General features: G+C 39.1%; 1 protein-coding gene across 3 annotated transcripts in view; it reads right to left on the bottom strand.

Moving 5' to 3' along the window:
• INTS6 (integrator complex subunit 6) overlaps nucleotides 1-13,974 on the bottom strand; it is an 82,894-nt gene extending 68,920 nt beyond the window's left edge. The window contains exons 1-3 of one of the 3 annotated variants that reach the window (XM_004376563.2): nucleotides 13,269-13,974; nucleotides 12,799-12,876; nucleotides 11,832-11,981 (exon numbers count right to left, since the gene is read on the bottom strand). In XM_004376563.2, coding sequence (XP_004376620.1) covers nucleotides 11,832-11,981; nucleotides 12,799-12,876; nucleotides 13,269-13,379 — 339 coding nt within the window. In that variant the 5' untranslated portion in view covers nucleotides 13,380-13,974. Of the gene's footprint in view, nucleotides 1-11,831; nucleotides 11,982-12,430; nucleotides 12,596-12,798; nucleotides 12,877-13,268 lie in introns of those variants that run through there. The other 2 variants (XM_023731523.1, XM_023731524.1) reach the window with 2 other exon arrangements.
• Between the last annotated feature and the right edge of the window lie 1,952 nt (nucleotides 13,975-15,926).

The raw sequence follows: 15,926 nt of genomic DNA, 5'->3' as shown, positions 1-15,926 counted from the left end.
TCCTATGATAGTTTTCTCAGTAATTGAGTATTACTATAGTGTTAAATAATTAAGATATAAAATCTCAATAATAAAAAAATTTAAAGAATAAAACATTATATCCACTAGAAATTATTTCTGCAAAGAAAATGCTTTTGAAAAATAAAGCAAGTTATTTGGCAAATAGTTTCGAAAATGCAAAATTAAGGTAATTTCTCCCAAATATAAACTAACCTGGTTCTCACAATCGGAATTCCTTTAGTTTTACCTAAGAAATTTAAATTGTGATGGGGCAGAGGGCAGGAATTTTAATGTACCCTTAAACAGGTGGGAAGTCCTTGGAACAATACATAAGGATGGCCTAGTGGCTGTCTGCCCTACAGTTTTCTCATGACTTAAGGCTTCTATTGTAGAGGAAAATGTGCACCAGTGGTCAAGCTCTCCAGCGACAGCATCTTCAGTTAACCCACACCTCTTACTGTCTAACTGATTTTGCTACGTAACAGGAAAAACCAAAACCAAACCAGTTCCCATAGTCAAGTCCAACTCATGGGGACCCCATGTGTATCATAGTAGAACTATGCTCCATGGCTCCATGGGTTTTCAATGGCTAATTTTTCGGAAGTAGATCGCCAAGGCTTTTTTCCGAGGCACCTCTGGGTAGACTCAAACCTCAGACTTTTGTTCAGCAGCCAACCATATTAAGCATTTGCACCACCCAGGGACTAGGGAGACTAGTATAACTCAAGGTTATAGCCAATACAAATCAACAAATGAGATGTTAAGACGGGTACCCCTAGGCCAAAGTATACCACCAAACAAGAAAAAACAAGAATTTTGAGAAATGGTTGGTGCTTTTTTCAATCTAATACTTTCTTTTCAAGTAAATAATAGCAACAACAAGCAAAAATGTTAAAATGATGGAAATGACTGCCTTAAGTACTACATCACTAAAGATTGTCATGTATATACCGAGCAAGTACTTCGCAAGATCACTGTTAAATATGTAATGGTTAAGTTGTTAGACTAGCTAATCTTTAGGTTGATTTATTTACATCTCTGTAAAATCCACATAGTAAAAATATGAAATAACTGAAGTCTGCATTATCTACCCTACTGTTTTTCTCTACTACCACTGATAATTAACAGGCGACAATATATGCTGCTGTAAAATATAAGAAACTATCTGATACTCTTTCTGATACCTGGCTATGTAATTTGTGAAAATTCAGACTCTATAAAGCACATATTTACAGAAATATTAATATAAAACATAATATTCTTCCACTTCAAGCTTATTTTAAAAGAAAAGCATTTTAGGATGCAATTCACATCCGAAGACTTACTAGACATAATCAACAATTGCATAGAACTGAGGAAAGAAGCTTCTTTTAATACATACTTTGGAAACAAGTCAACTAGAATAAATAGCATTCTTTGTCAATATTGCTTAAACCTCAGACATTTACATACCACAACCACAATTTCTGCCAAGACTGCTTATTACCTGTACTTTTATATATTCAATTTTCTTTTTTTTTTGTTTTAGCCTCAAACTATAGCAGTAAGATTTATGAAATCATAGTTTTGATGTGCTTATATTTCTGTACTCAATAATGTAGTCATCGTTAACTGCTTAACTATTTTTTAAAGAGTATGGGGGCTGTTTCATTATTTTATAGGAATGAATACACAACTAGTTAATTATACATTCCAAACAAAATATAATAATTATTTAAGTTGATAAAGACCTAACAGGCTTACATTTAAATCAATATTCCTTGGTCAGAATTATAAGTTTTGTTTTAGAATTCAGCAAGATAATTACTTTTATAGTTAAGCTCTCAAGTGGTATGACATAAATGAGTCTTTTGATGTGAAAACTCTTAAATGTTCGTCTTAAGAAATTAGTACTTTTAAAACAATTATCTTTGACGATATACAAAAGCTCTCTGAAGGATACATTAGGAACAGAATTAACCACGGTTGCCTCTGAACAAAGGAAGTGAGCAACTGTATAAACTTTTTATAATACCTGAATTTTTTTTAACCATGTTTATTTATTACCTATTCAAAACAAACATTCTTTAAAATTAAAATGTTCTTAGTACCCCAAATAAGGCACTTATAAAAACCTGACAATATATAATAATCTAGTAAATTAGGATACATTCATATCTAGAACTATAGAAGAACGTGTTAAAATTCCACTTTAAAGGTAATATATTTTTAGTTTCAAGTAATTCCATTACACAATCATGTACCAATAGTTTCCTTTATTCAACCAGATAATTCTTTGTATAAAAATGTAACAGGATTAAAAACATAATTTAATTGGAAAAGACATAATGCCAGATTAGTTTTAAACGGCTCTGATTTCAAGAAAAAAATGTGGATTTTTAGTTTTCTAGGAAAGAACTGGTGGTAACTCAACTTCAGTAAGAATTTTTTAGGAGGAAACACTTAAATTTCTTCACGCTCATTACAAAGTACTTGAGAAAGTTTCTGGAAATCCATTCTTGCTAGATTCTGATTCAAACATTTATTGATGCCTGTGCTAAATAGCTTACCAAGTGTTTATAGATTTAAATTTTTTTAAATAAATGACAAATAAAAAATTAACCACACAATATTTGGGCTTATCCTTCAAGAAAAATTATATGAGCTTTCCTAACTATAATACAAATACACAAATGGTTGTACCTTAGTAATGCACTTCATCACAAATCAAGATGCCACATACTGTTACATGTGACATGTTTTAGAATGTTACTATTAAAATGCCAGCTCTGAGAACTTAACAAAATCACACCTTTCTACAAAAGGATTTCCATTCAGTCTAACCTTGTTTAAAATTAGATTTGACCCATTCTGGATTAGCAATAGAATTTATACATAAGGACCTTTTATCTATTACCTGATTAAGCCAATCTTCTGGATGCAATCTCTTGGCTTTTCTCTCTAGTTTATCAGTTTGAGAAATGGGATTATATACTGACACAACTAAAATTCAAAGTTTTGCATCAGTTATTACCAGCCAAATACATAAAATGATCACGAACCACCACAACTCAGACGTTACCAGAGGTCATCAAGACACAGTTTTGTTTATTCCTGATAATCCAAAAGTACTGGGCTCTGTACCGTGTGGACTGGACCTGTGTAACATCACCCACTGTAATCTGCAGCCTAACCTTTCACAGCACACTGTATAACCAATCTTCATTTCCTGTGATTTAAAATAATCAATTGTTTTTAATCCTTTCAGAATAATTCTGTTGTCTGCATACTTCCAGTGTTTAAAAAACCCAAATAATCAGAAGACTCTGTTGATGTTTCCTAATACCTAAGTTTACCAGCTTTAAGACAAAGGGAGTTTTCCTTTAACATGCCAGCATCAATTCTGTCATTTACTAGTTACAAATCACATCACCTAGTAGTTAATGCTACATTACTTTCTAACTTACATACTCAGAACTATTTTCATAATAAACTTTGTAGATGAATATAATCCATCCAAAGACCTTCACCACAAACCCACAGCTTATGTAGGCAAAACTAGCAGATGGGAAATGTTGGAACGTCATACCCTTTAAGGTACAAATTAAAAGTCAAGAGTAGGTAGACATTAAAATAAATTTTAAGAAGATTAATCACTAGACTGATATAAGTTCTGTTTTTTGATTAAACTAAACTTTTAAATGAGTTATTAGAGTTTTAAGTTAAAATATTTTCATGTGAAACTATATCCTCTCAATATACCACTAACCAAATTTCAAATCACACATGCCCTAAAAAAGAAGTATCTTCACATAAAAAAATCCCTCCTAGGCTTATCCTATTGTTTTTCCCACACAAATCTGTACTACAAACAATAAAAGAGATCATATGTTATACATTTTACCTTTCTTCTAGACAAGAATATCCTGTCTTCACCCCTCTCCAGCCATCACCAACTTGAATTCTAAATTATATACACAATTAACCTTCGAAATAGACTTGGATCTAAATTTCCTCAAAGCTTAAAATCTTCACTGCTTTGGAAATCAAAAACATGTTTTGTTTTGTACATATTATTTGTACTTATTGTAAAGTACTTATTACTGCCAAGGAAGAAGTACAGCCAGAATGCTCCTTAGAAGCAAGGATGGCACGACTATGTCTCACATACTTTGGACATCTTAACAGGAGGGTTCAGTCCCTGGAGAAGGACATCATGCTTGGTAAAGTAGAGGGTCAGTGAAAAACAGGAAGACGACTTGACAGCACCTAATAACAACAACGTTATTGTCAAAGTGTTTTTGAAAAAGAAATTGAGATTTTAAGTGGAAAAAACTTTAGTATCACCATGGTGAAAGTATTTCCAGAGCAATCTACAGAACTTCAATTAAAAACCAAAAACTATGACGTTCCCTATTGCAAGATATTTTACTTCAGCTGGAGTTATGAAGGACATCATGCTTCGTAAAGTAGAAGGTCAGTGAAAAAGAGGAAGAACCTCAACGAGATGGACTGACACGGGCTGCAACAATGGGCTCAAACATAGCAACAATTATGAGGATGGCACAGGACTAGGAAGCGTTTGGTTGTTGTATGGAGGGTCGCTATGAGTCGGAATTGACTCATCGGCACCTAATAACAACACTGGGCAGCTCATTCAGGCTTCTCATGATGGATGTACACTGAGTTATGTGATAACCTTCATTCCATCTCTGTCAAAGGCTTCAGATTAGAATAATCTGAAGATAACCATTACCTGAGCTCCTACCACGTACCTGGAACTTTGCTAGGTAATTAACAAATATTAATAACAGGTATTAGTTCCAATTCTTCTAAAAATTTTCAAGACTGGCATTATCACCGTTTTGTGGACGAGAAACCTGAAGCTCAGAGGTTACAGGACTTGTCAATACAACACAGCCAGCTCTAATAACGCGGTTCTTTCCACATCATCCAACTGCTTGCTCTGAAAAAAGCAGGATAAAAAACTATATCCCACTTTTTAAAATTCAAATAAAAGGGAACTCACAAAAAATGGTAATAGCGGTGGTGTTACAAGAATAAATTATGTCATATGTCACTTGATCTCAACAATCCTGTAAGGTAGGTCTTTTTGCCCCATTTTTCTGATGGGGAAACTTTAGTTGAGAGGTTACATGACTTGCCAAGAATTCACTGGGTGGAATGCGAATTCAAATATCAAGCCAAATTTTTCACATGATGCTTAGAGATTTTCAAAATTATCTTAAATCAAAGGAAAACATAATAGTTAACTAGTTATAAAACCATAAAAAGCTATAATTACAGCCCTAATACTAGTTGACGTACTGTATTAATATTCAACTTGCCACTGAATCGATTCTGACTTATGGTGACCCCATGTGCTATGGAGTCAAACTGCTCCATAGGGTTAATAGCTTTGTATTAATTAACTACATCAGAAACGAAATAAACTATAAAATACAAAATCAAAACACGCCATTAAATATATATAACAGAATCTACGTAGGCCTTAAAATAGTAATAGTATCAAATTGTGTCGACTATCACGCTCTTATTTTTTTCCAAATAAAAGAGAGGGAAAATTTTACTTAAGGTTAACATACGTAACAAACGGTATTTTATGGTGTGTTACAATAAAGACTTAAACATAGCACACTGCCAAAATCAAATGTCTGGTATTCACAGAGGGATTCAAAGAACCCACATTGCATTAGGTAACAACTACAGACACACCAAGAAAGGGACTCAGCTCTACAGGCTCTAAGTGTAAACAAAATGTGTTCTTCAATAATAAATATACAAAATTATTTTAAAAAAAAAAGTCTAACTGCTCCATAACCAATTATATATTTTTTTAAATATTTCATAAATGTGAAAAAATTATACAAGCATTTTAACTTTCTGGTCCTTCCTTTCTTCACCTATAAAATGAGAGAGATGCCTCACTGTCATTCTGAAGCCCTATGAAATAATCACAATAAAACACACAAGTCCAATGAAAGTCTGTCAGTAAATGCAAAAGTTCAATGTTTTTTTCAAGAATGTGTAAGTGAATATATAAAATTCACTAAGCTTCACACTCAGGATTTGTGTATTTAAAATAAAATACAATAATAAATGGGAGAGAGAGAAGGGGTCAGGGAATAAAGACAAACAAAATCAAAAACTTCAATATTTTGTTTATAAGTACAGCATTCACACTTAGACAAAACAGATTAAAAATAAGGTTAAACTAAAATGGAGCTTATATAAGAAAATTACCTTTTTTAAAATGGAGGAAAACAGGGCTGAAATACGTGAGCACTGATCAACCACTGACTATCAAGACAATTTTAATTATAGATTATAAATATGAAGGATTATGATGACTGAAAATAATTTTGAATATTTAGGAAACATTTCAAACCATAAAATATTGTTATCTCTTTGGAAAAACCCATGGCATTAACATGGCTAAAAAAATCTTAGCTAATTCTGACCACTAATGACCTTAAGTCAATTCAATATACTTGAATAAAAGTGAGAATTCTTTCATTTAAATATTAGATTTGTTCTTGGACTTTTAATTTTCCATCTTACATAGTTTAATACACAATTATTCATATACTCTTACTTGAACGGAAAAAAATTCTCCTCTTTAAACACAAAGAGTAACCTATTATTTTTGCCTTTTATGCTTAAGGTTTGTTTTCAATAATTTTTCATTAAGAATGCAATGATGTCCTTATTAGGATGTTTTTCTTTTTTTGAAGGATCATGACAGGGCAATTTTTTGATCCTTTAGAAAACAGAGATGTAAGGTGTGAAATTAAGAAGAAAAACTGTAACAACTGTTTTGAATGAAAACAAAATCTGGGTCTTGAAATAGTTCTTTCCATTTAAAGTACCACCTTTAAAATTAATCCTCAATAGGAAATAAATCACATCTGAGCTACCCTGAGGTTAGTCAATTCTTATTAAAATATCCCTTGATTTACTTAACAGATGTGCTCCTGAAAGGTTCCTTGGAAATGAAATTTTTGTGTAAATCTCATCTTAAACGCACTAGGGGGAGCTCCCTATGTGAAAGAATCCTACAGCACGTGCTTCTCAAGCAAGGGTTCCTATTCTAACTTGTATTCCTGCAAGAGAATGACCTTTAAATTTAACTATTTATAGCCAGGCTTTAATATATTTAACTTTAAAGAAATGTTTATGTTTAATATTAAACACCTCTGTACTTCATCCTATGTTTATCAACTGCCATTAAGACAACTTTGGCCAAATTATAGTCTTTACATTTTACATCTGCTTCCCTGGAACTGAGTACAAACCTCAAGGAAAAATACATACTTAATATACTACCAACAGATTTCAGAGCATATAATAAGAATCAGCTTTAAATACCACTAGATTTTTACAACTGTAATTTCAAACTTAAAGCTGAAAAAAAACAGTAAATTACAGGTAAATAAACTATTAAAGAAGAAAGTATGCCTTCTGCCTACCGAGCACTTCTTAATTTTTAAAGTACATTTTAAATGCACCATTCCATTTAAGCCTCTCATCAACTCTAAAATAATAACGGTACAACGGCTTCACTGTCGATTTGGAATATGAAGAAACAAAGGCACAGAGTGTTAAAGTAATTGTCCAGTGTTACATAGTACTTCAATGGCAAGGTCAGGACTCGGATTCCGATTTTAACACCCCTGCTCATTGCTGTTCTTTTATACAATTGAATAAATATAGAGAAAAAAATTTAAGCAAGTTTGACTGTAAAGTCTCCTCTTTACCCATAATAATTATTGAAAATACTCTCAAGGAGGCTTAAAAGCTTAGGGGACTTTAAAATTTTACAAAATACCATTCATCAATGTGTTTCCAGTTCATACCCACCACATTAAATACATTCAAGAATAATCATCTCCTTTCTTTTTGAAAAGATGTCTACTATAGCTCAGTAAATACCAAACTATTGATAGGAAACCAAAAATCCAAATGGGAGTCAAGTTTTCATTATTTCACCTACCAACATTAAAACAGAAGTCTGTATTTGTACTACCTGAGTGTTAAATGGGTACGACATGGATAACTGAGTTATTTGCTAAATTCACAAATGGATCTTTATGCTGAAGAATAAAATTGGTTAAAATTATTCTCCCTGATAATCAGTCCATTTGATCTTGTCTGAAAAGCCACCATTGTTCAATGAGGAGGAAAACACTCAACACTGAAAATCCTTGCAACATTAAAACACACATTTTACCTCCTTTTAGGGCACTGGCCAAGGACTGTCTTCACTGAGGGCATATGGCAGGCCAGGCACCATTCTAAGTCCTGGAACAATCTAATCAGTACTAGTATATTTGGGGGGGGGGATGGGGGGGTGCAGTCAGGCCAGTGACAGAAATGATGAATCTCAGGCCAGAGGAAGGTTTAGCAGCTGAACCTAAATGGATTTTTTTTTTTTTAAAAGACAATGTTGCAAACATTGACAAAAACCAGAAAGATTTTGAACAATATGAAAACATATATATTTACATATATAAACTTCTATCAGACCTCTAAAACTTTATGTGTATTAATTTTGGACATGAGGTTGGTTCAGATTTTCAGTGGCTCTTAAACAATCAGCATCATTTGAAACTGGTAAACATGTTTGAAGATTATACATATATATATATAATGTGTGTCAAATTTATCTCCAATGATAAGCACTTAGTAAAGTGCTACTATAATTAAATAAGACTGAGCAGAAGCTACATGCTTACATGACCAGTGAATGGTACTGATTATAAAATATAATGATTTACAAGGACTTCTATATGCGTGGACTCTTTTGGTAGGTTATCCAAAATGCTTGAGGAAAACTTTCATCAAGAATTGTTCATTCCCAGCTACTTTAACCTTACTGGTACCGATTCTGACAGCATTCTAGTTAACATCTCAAAGATGTTTTATTTGTAGGTACACTAACTAAATTAACAACTGTAAATTAACAGACGCAATATAAACAGATATTAAAAATACTGCAATTGGTTATGGAAAATCACATATGTGCATGTGTCTGTGGAGGGGATGGTTGTGGTATCTATATAAATATGTGGATACACACACATATACATACACGTTAATCCAAATTTAGATATTTAAGAGAAAGTAATTCAGAAACTTATTAAAGTATTTTAGATGTTCTATAAAATAGGTATGCTTTGTCTTCCATCTCACATTTTCTCTGAGACTATAAGCAAGTATTAAGTACAGTGGGGCTCCACAGATCCCAGTATAGATGTTTATGTAAAAGCACTGAGAGATTCCTGGATAAAAGTACTCCACGGAAAACACAGCATATAAAAGTATTTTTACAAAGAAGAAAATACAAGAAGTGAGTTTAATATAGGAGCCCTGGTGGCACAGTGGTTAAGAGCTCAGCTGCTAACCAAAAGCTCAGAAGCTAATCAAATCCACCCGTCGCTCCTTGGAAACCCTATGGGCAGTTCTACTCTGTCCTATAGGGTTGCTACGAGTCAGAATCGACTCAACAGCAACGGGTTTGGTTTTCTGGTTTGGTGTTTAATACTAAACATTTAAGTCATCCAAAATTCCTGACAAGTTATCCTTTTTGTGAACATAAAATATGTAACATTTAAATCACCAATAGCTATATGATAATATCTTCTAGAAAGATATTTTCTTCTAATTGAACACTTTCTCGAATAATCATTTTCATTTGGAAATTGGGGTTTCTTAAATTATTTTAATGCTAATGTTATTTTTATGTGCCAATTCAGGACATAAGCATTAATATTGCTCCTTGAATCCTTGTTTATTCATCAAAATAACTGAGAAGCATTATTCTTCCGCCTTGTTGAAGTGATAAACCCTAATATGCAAAAAACATCCTAATCTCCAGACTTTTGTCTTGGTCAAAATGGTAACGGCACAGCAGGACCACCTTCAACCTCCAGCTTTTTACAGTGCAACCTGTCAAAGCCAGACGGTCATCTTTCTCCAGGTCTTGCAAGTTTTCCACCTTTAACAGACTGTAGTCTTACCACTTCCCTATCACTCTCTATTAGTGGGAGCTATTTGAGTTTTTCTTCTAACAGGATTCTGCCTTACACAAGGTTCTGCCTTAGACAGGGTTCCAGCTTTCACAAGTTTTACTGTATAAGCTTTACAGACAAGAACTAATGTATTCTCTTGTGGAAGATAGTAATTGGGAAAAGAAAATACAGATTTAAGTTAAAAATGTTCTTAGCCTCCCAACAATCAGCTTTCCTGAGGAAGTACCCTAAAAAATATTTTTAATAGATCGTAAGAGATAAATGTGTCTAAATCCCTTTCCCACTTATGAAATGTGATGCAGAAAAACAGGAAATTAACAGTTGTGCAATACACTGTTGTTGTTAGGTGCCATCGAGTCGATTTTTGACTCATAGCAACCCCATGTGACAGAGTAGAACTGCCCCATACAGTTTTCTGGGCTGTAATCTTCATGGGAACAGACCACCAGGTCTTTCTCCCACAGAGCCACTTGGTGAGCTTGAACCACCAACCTTTTGGTTAGCAGCTGAGTGCTTAACAGTTGTACCACCAGGGCTCCTTCTGTGCTATCCACTGACAGCCTGACAAATAACCAAGCAATGGCAAGTTTTGAATTTTTCTTTGAATTCAAAGAAGGCTGGATAAAAACCTTAAGCAATAAGACTGTGTCACTACACTTAACAAAGGAACATGAAATGGAAAGAAATTCATTGTTTTACAGAAACAAATGGAAAGTTCAATGCAAATCTACCTAAATTACTGAAAGTTGCAAAACGAACCAGCAGAGAGGGAAAAATAATGTGGTAAGAAAATACACATTTACCTAATTAAACGGACATGCAATTCGGTAAAAGTAGAAACTCATGACAATTGTGGCTGTGGAACTGGGAAAAGAACAAATGAACATCTAAATATATCATTGTGGTGATAGTGCTCCGCACTACAACACAGGAAACTCGTTGAGTTTAATACCCCTTTGTTACGTATAACATTACACATCCTTCAGCATCTTTTATTTTCCAGATCAGCAATCTCATTAAAAAGTTATAATGGACCACCTTGCATCATTCCATAGTAAACCATCATGTGATTTAAAGCTGCATGGAAGTCTTGTCTCATCCTTACACAGACGAGCTGCAGGTGCGATAGAGGATTTTAGGGGTTAAGAGTGGGTTCTTTCATATTTTCCAGACAACCTCTTCTCCAAAGGTTTGGAATAAAATAAAACAAAAAAAAATTCCTCCTTCAATAATTGCTAATTGTGTATGCTTCAAAAAATGAGAAATCTTAACGTACTCAACCAGTTATTGCACTCCAATGAAAATCTTACCTCTCAAAATAGTTATACGATATGGTTAAATTACACCCTGATGCAACAGAGAAACTAATTTCCTAATATTTTTACTGACTAATATAGAAATGGAGACCACTGATCAACTAGTGTCTGTAAGCCACTGCAATAGTTGCACACTCGCCTGTAGCTTGTGGTAGAGTTTATCAGAGTACTGAGTATGGTGAGGCAGGATGTTTCCCTTTTAATGTACCAAATGAATTTCAAGAAATTAAAACCAAACTCATGACAACTTAATTTATAGCAAAGGATTCTGATTCTAATTCTGAATACAAGTGCATTTTAAGAAAAAATATAAGGAATATAAAATTATATACACTAGGGTGAGGATTTCACATTTGTGTTATGTGTATAATTTTTTTATCTGAAATGTTTCATACTTATATTTCATCTATACTTTTTGGACTGGAATGTGTTTTTCCACAAAAAGAACAAATCAACTATTTTTCCACCTTAATATTCAACCTACCTGCCCATAGTTGTCTATGCCAGTTACTAATCTATTTAAATTTAATAAATCAAAAGCTGTCCTTAGGGATTGGCCAAGAGTCGTAAGTCCTTCAGCCTGAAGGTTTTTCAGTTCATTCATAAACGTTGCATGGTTTTCTTTCCATCCAGCCTGAAAAAAAAAATGTAAAAATTTATTTTTCATTTTTCAAAGCCATGCACACACGGGCAGCCGTTATAATCTGATGTTCACCAAGCAGCTGCTTCACTTTACAGTATAGTATGGTTAACTTGTTTGTTCTGTGTCCCTGCTGAGGAAACTCCCCTCCAAAGGTGGCCAGAATAAATCTGCTTGCTCAACAGCTTCTGGTAGCCAACAGCATTCATACTTTATAACTTTACAACGGAATTTAATCTCTAATACCAAAAATTTCAGGATGTGAAGGTAGTGGTGGAGAGCAGAGGGAACTCGACTTCTGAAGTTAACCTACAGCTGTCCCACTGGCCCGCGGCCCTCTTAAGAACCATCTGAAGCCCAAGCCTCGCAGACCCCTAGCTCCCTCACGCCCCAGCCCAGCCATCCGCGGCCCAGCCCCGGGCCGATCCCCCTTTAATGCACACCCGGGCTCGCGCGGCCGGGCCCGGCTGTCACTCCGGCTAACTTGAATAAATATCCCCCACAGTTCATTGCTGCCGCTCACGCCGCGGAGGGGAAATGTCGGCCATGTTGATCGCAGCGCCAGGGCCACTGCCGCCGCCGCCGCGGCCGGGCCGGGGAGGGACGGCTGTGGCCTGGCGACTCCGCGCCGCGCCAGAACGATCCAGAGCGGGGGAGGGGGTGGCAGCCCGTAGGGGAAGAAACCTCAGCGCTAGGAGCACAGCGGGTGGGGGAGGGGCGCATAGTGAAGGGTGAATGGGGGGGCGGGGAGGGCGAGCGCGGAAGGAACCGGGAAAAGAAGGGAAGGAAGGGGGAGAGCGAGGGCTGTTACCTTGATAGCATAGGGAGGCTCTTCGAAAGTGACCAGCATATACCTGTCTCCTCTACTGGCAGGATCCCGGGCACGGAGCTGCAGAGAGCGGGTGGGGAACGGGAAGAAGAACAAGGCGGGCGAGAAGGAAGCACAGAGGCGAGGTTACAGGCGGAGAAGGGGCGCCGAGCGGCCCGCCGCCCTCCCACAGTACCGCACACGCAGCGGCCACCCCTCCACGCCGCCCCCCAACACAGATCGGTCCTCACACACCGCCTGGGGCTGCAGCCGGGTCCCAGGCCGAGCCCAGCTCGCAGCGCCCGCACGCCGGCCGCCCGCCCGCGCAGTGGGGGAGGGGGTCCCCGAGCCCGGCGGCTCCCGCAGTCAGGTCCCCGACACCTCCGCCTCGCCGCCCCCAGCCGCCCTCCCCCACCCCTGCCACCCGCGGGTCGCCGGGCCGGGGTCGCCGCCCGGGCTCGGTCAGTCGGTACCTTCATGAAGGTCTCTACCGCGCCTTTGGCCGTGTCCAGGTAGGTGGTGCCCAGATGGCTGCGTTGGTTCATAGAAGCAGACGTGTCTATCAGGAACAGTAAGATGGGCATAGTGCTGGCCGGGGACACCGGGGCCCGAGGTGGTGGAGAAAGAGATGGTAGGTGTCGGCGCCGGTGGCGGCGACTGCCGCTACGCGGGGCGGGGGAGCGCGGCCCCCGGGAGGAAGACACCGTCTGGGTCTTTCCTCCGGCTGCGGGGAGTTTCTCCCCCGATAGTTGAGAGGAAACTCCCCAGACCCAGTCCTCCCAGTCGTACCCCCGCCTCCGCCTCCTCCTGCCTGCCTGCCCGCTGGGCCGGGCTCCCGGCCGTCTGTCTGTCGGTCCGTCCCCCCTGCCTCGGGGGTCCCGTCCCCGCTCCCGGCCCCTGTGTGTGTCCCAGCGGGAGACGGGCCTGGCTCCCCACCCCACCCCGGTGCAGGGAGTGGGGACCCGGGAGCTGGCGAAGGGGGGAGTGGGCTGAGGGGAGATTGGCCCTGGGGCTGTTGGGAGAAGTTTCAGGGACTCCCTCTGCACCCCGGCGGTGTCACCACTTTCTCGGCCCCTCTCGCTACTGAAGCGCTTTTCTCTCTCACACTCCGGTTTTAACTCGGGCAGGGGCTGCAGAGGCTCCGCCCCCCGGACACGTCCCCGAGCCACATGATTCACCGCCCCGCTGGCTTATTGGCTAGCCCCTAGCCTCTTATTAGCATATTCAAACAGCTCAGGGGCGGGAGAAGCTTGTAGGCCGGCTCAGGGGACAGTTATTGAGCACGCGCGGAGGCGGGGCCTCGGGTACGCGCGCGAGGGGCGAGCAGGCGGGCGGGCCGACGCGGAGGCGGGCTCCGGGAAGGGGCGGGGACGGACCGCAGAAGCGCCGCGAGGTGGGGGAGGGGGCCGCGTCGGCTTGCGCAGGGCGGCCGCCATCCTGCGTGTCAGGGCGCCGGCCTCTCCTTGGCTGTTGGAGGTGATAGGGGTCGGGGGGCGGGGAAATGGAGACTGGCTTCAGCTGCCCTTTGGAGTCGTTGTGGTGAACCCCTTCCCCGGTGGGCGAGTGAGGAGGGGTTGAGTAAAGTGACCACAACACCCGGTCAGCAGAAGGATCGGGCCCGCAATCGCGGGAGGAGTTTCCCTGGTCTCGGAGGGCCGGCCCCAGCGCGGGCGGGTCCAGGACGGGGGAGGGGAAGTGAGAGGTTGTTTATGACCAGGGAGTAAGTCACACCGCTCCGGCTGGGGCGCGAGGACGAGGGCCCGACCATCGGCGGGAACCTCGCTCGGCCTGCACCCGAGGCAGGCCGGGCGCCCTCTCTTTGAGGACCCATCAAAAAGGGAACAAACCCTCTCTCTGCTAACTCAACCCCGAAAGGGCCTGGGAGAAGATTGAAATATTAGTACATGGTAGTTGCCCTTTTTACTCGGGGCCTGCCCCAAGAACTACCTTTCACAAGCCGCGGTTACGTAGGGCCATAGAATAGCAAGATCTGAATATCAATTGGAAAGGACCGTAACGACCATAATCCATGTTTCACGGGTGAAAAAACTGACTTCAGCTTGCCCAGATAACACAGAATGGGTTCCCATAACCCTGCTAGCGCTCAACATGCTGCCTTCTCACACTTGTCCCAAATACTGTAGAGGGAAGAAGTTCTCTGTTAAATACCTGTTATCATACCTGAAGTTATGAAGCCTCTCCTAAATGTCCGAGGGAAAGTCGTCCAATACACGAGTTGAAAAACTGAAGACATTGCCTTAAATGCAAGTTGAATTAGGGTCATAGGACCTTAGAAGACTGCAGGTATTAATCGGGCCTTTCCTACTAGCCTTGCATTGCCTGAATTTTTTATTCTATCCTGAAATTCTTATTTGCCTACTAATCATTGAGAGAAATTGTTGCTATTGTTAGCACAGATGAGAGATGCTATGTAGCACTTTTTAAAAATTTAAGTTTCATAAATTAGACTTTTCCTAATATTTAAGATAGCTTCTGAAACTTTTTGTTCATTTATATTAGGGCTTTTTCAGTAATAATTCTGCTCTGTGATTGTGTACCATGGAAGAGGTGACATATTTTTGAGATTTGGACTGCAAAATAGGAAGAAGATGGAATACAGGTCTTACAGCCAATATTTGCTAAGGACCTACCTTGTACTAGGTATGCGGGAGATAAAAAGTGAATAAAATATGATCCTAGTATGGAGAAGATAAAAGATAAAATATGGCCCCTGCCTTCAGAGAGCTTATGGTTTTCTAGAAAAAGATGTAATTCACAAGGCATAAAGTGATTAGATACTAAATTCAGACAAGAGAAATACGTATTAAGTTGTGGTGATGAAAGAACATTGTCTAGGGTCAGTATGTTTAAGCTGTGCCATAAAGCAGTATTTCTCAAACTGGAATCCTAGACCCGGCGATAAGAATTAGACTTCTGTGATACTTTTAAATTTTTTTCATTATTTATGGCAGTATACAAATTATTTGGCCAATTATAAAGACAATTTTTCTTTCAAAATGATAGACATATTCAGAGTATAGGTCTTGAGTTTCCATTATTAGTATTTTCAAAGTCTGCAGATCCCTCCCTGCTTGTCTGAAAATGTATCCTCATAAGGGAGCCCCAGTGGT

Source organism: Trichechus manatus, unplaced genomic scaffold, assembly GCF_000243295.1.
Source record: "Trichechus manatus latirostris isolate Lorelei unplaced genomic scaffold, TriManLat1.0 scaffold00044, whole genome shotgun sequence".
NCBI classification, from domain to species: Eukaryota; Metazoa; Chordata; class Mammalia; order Sirenia; family Trichechidae; genus Trichechus; species Trichechus manatus.
This window is presented reverse-complemented; position numbering and strand designations above follow the sequence as displayed.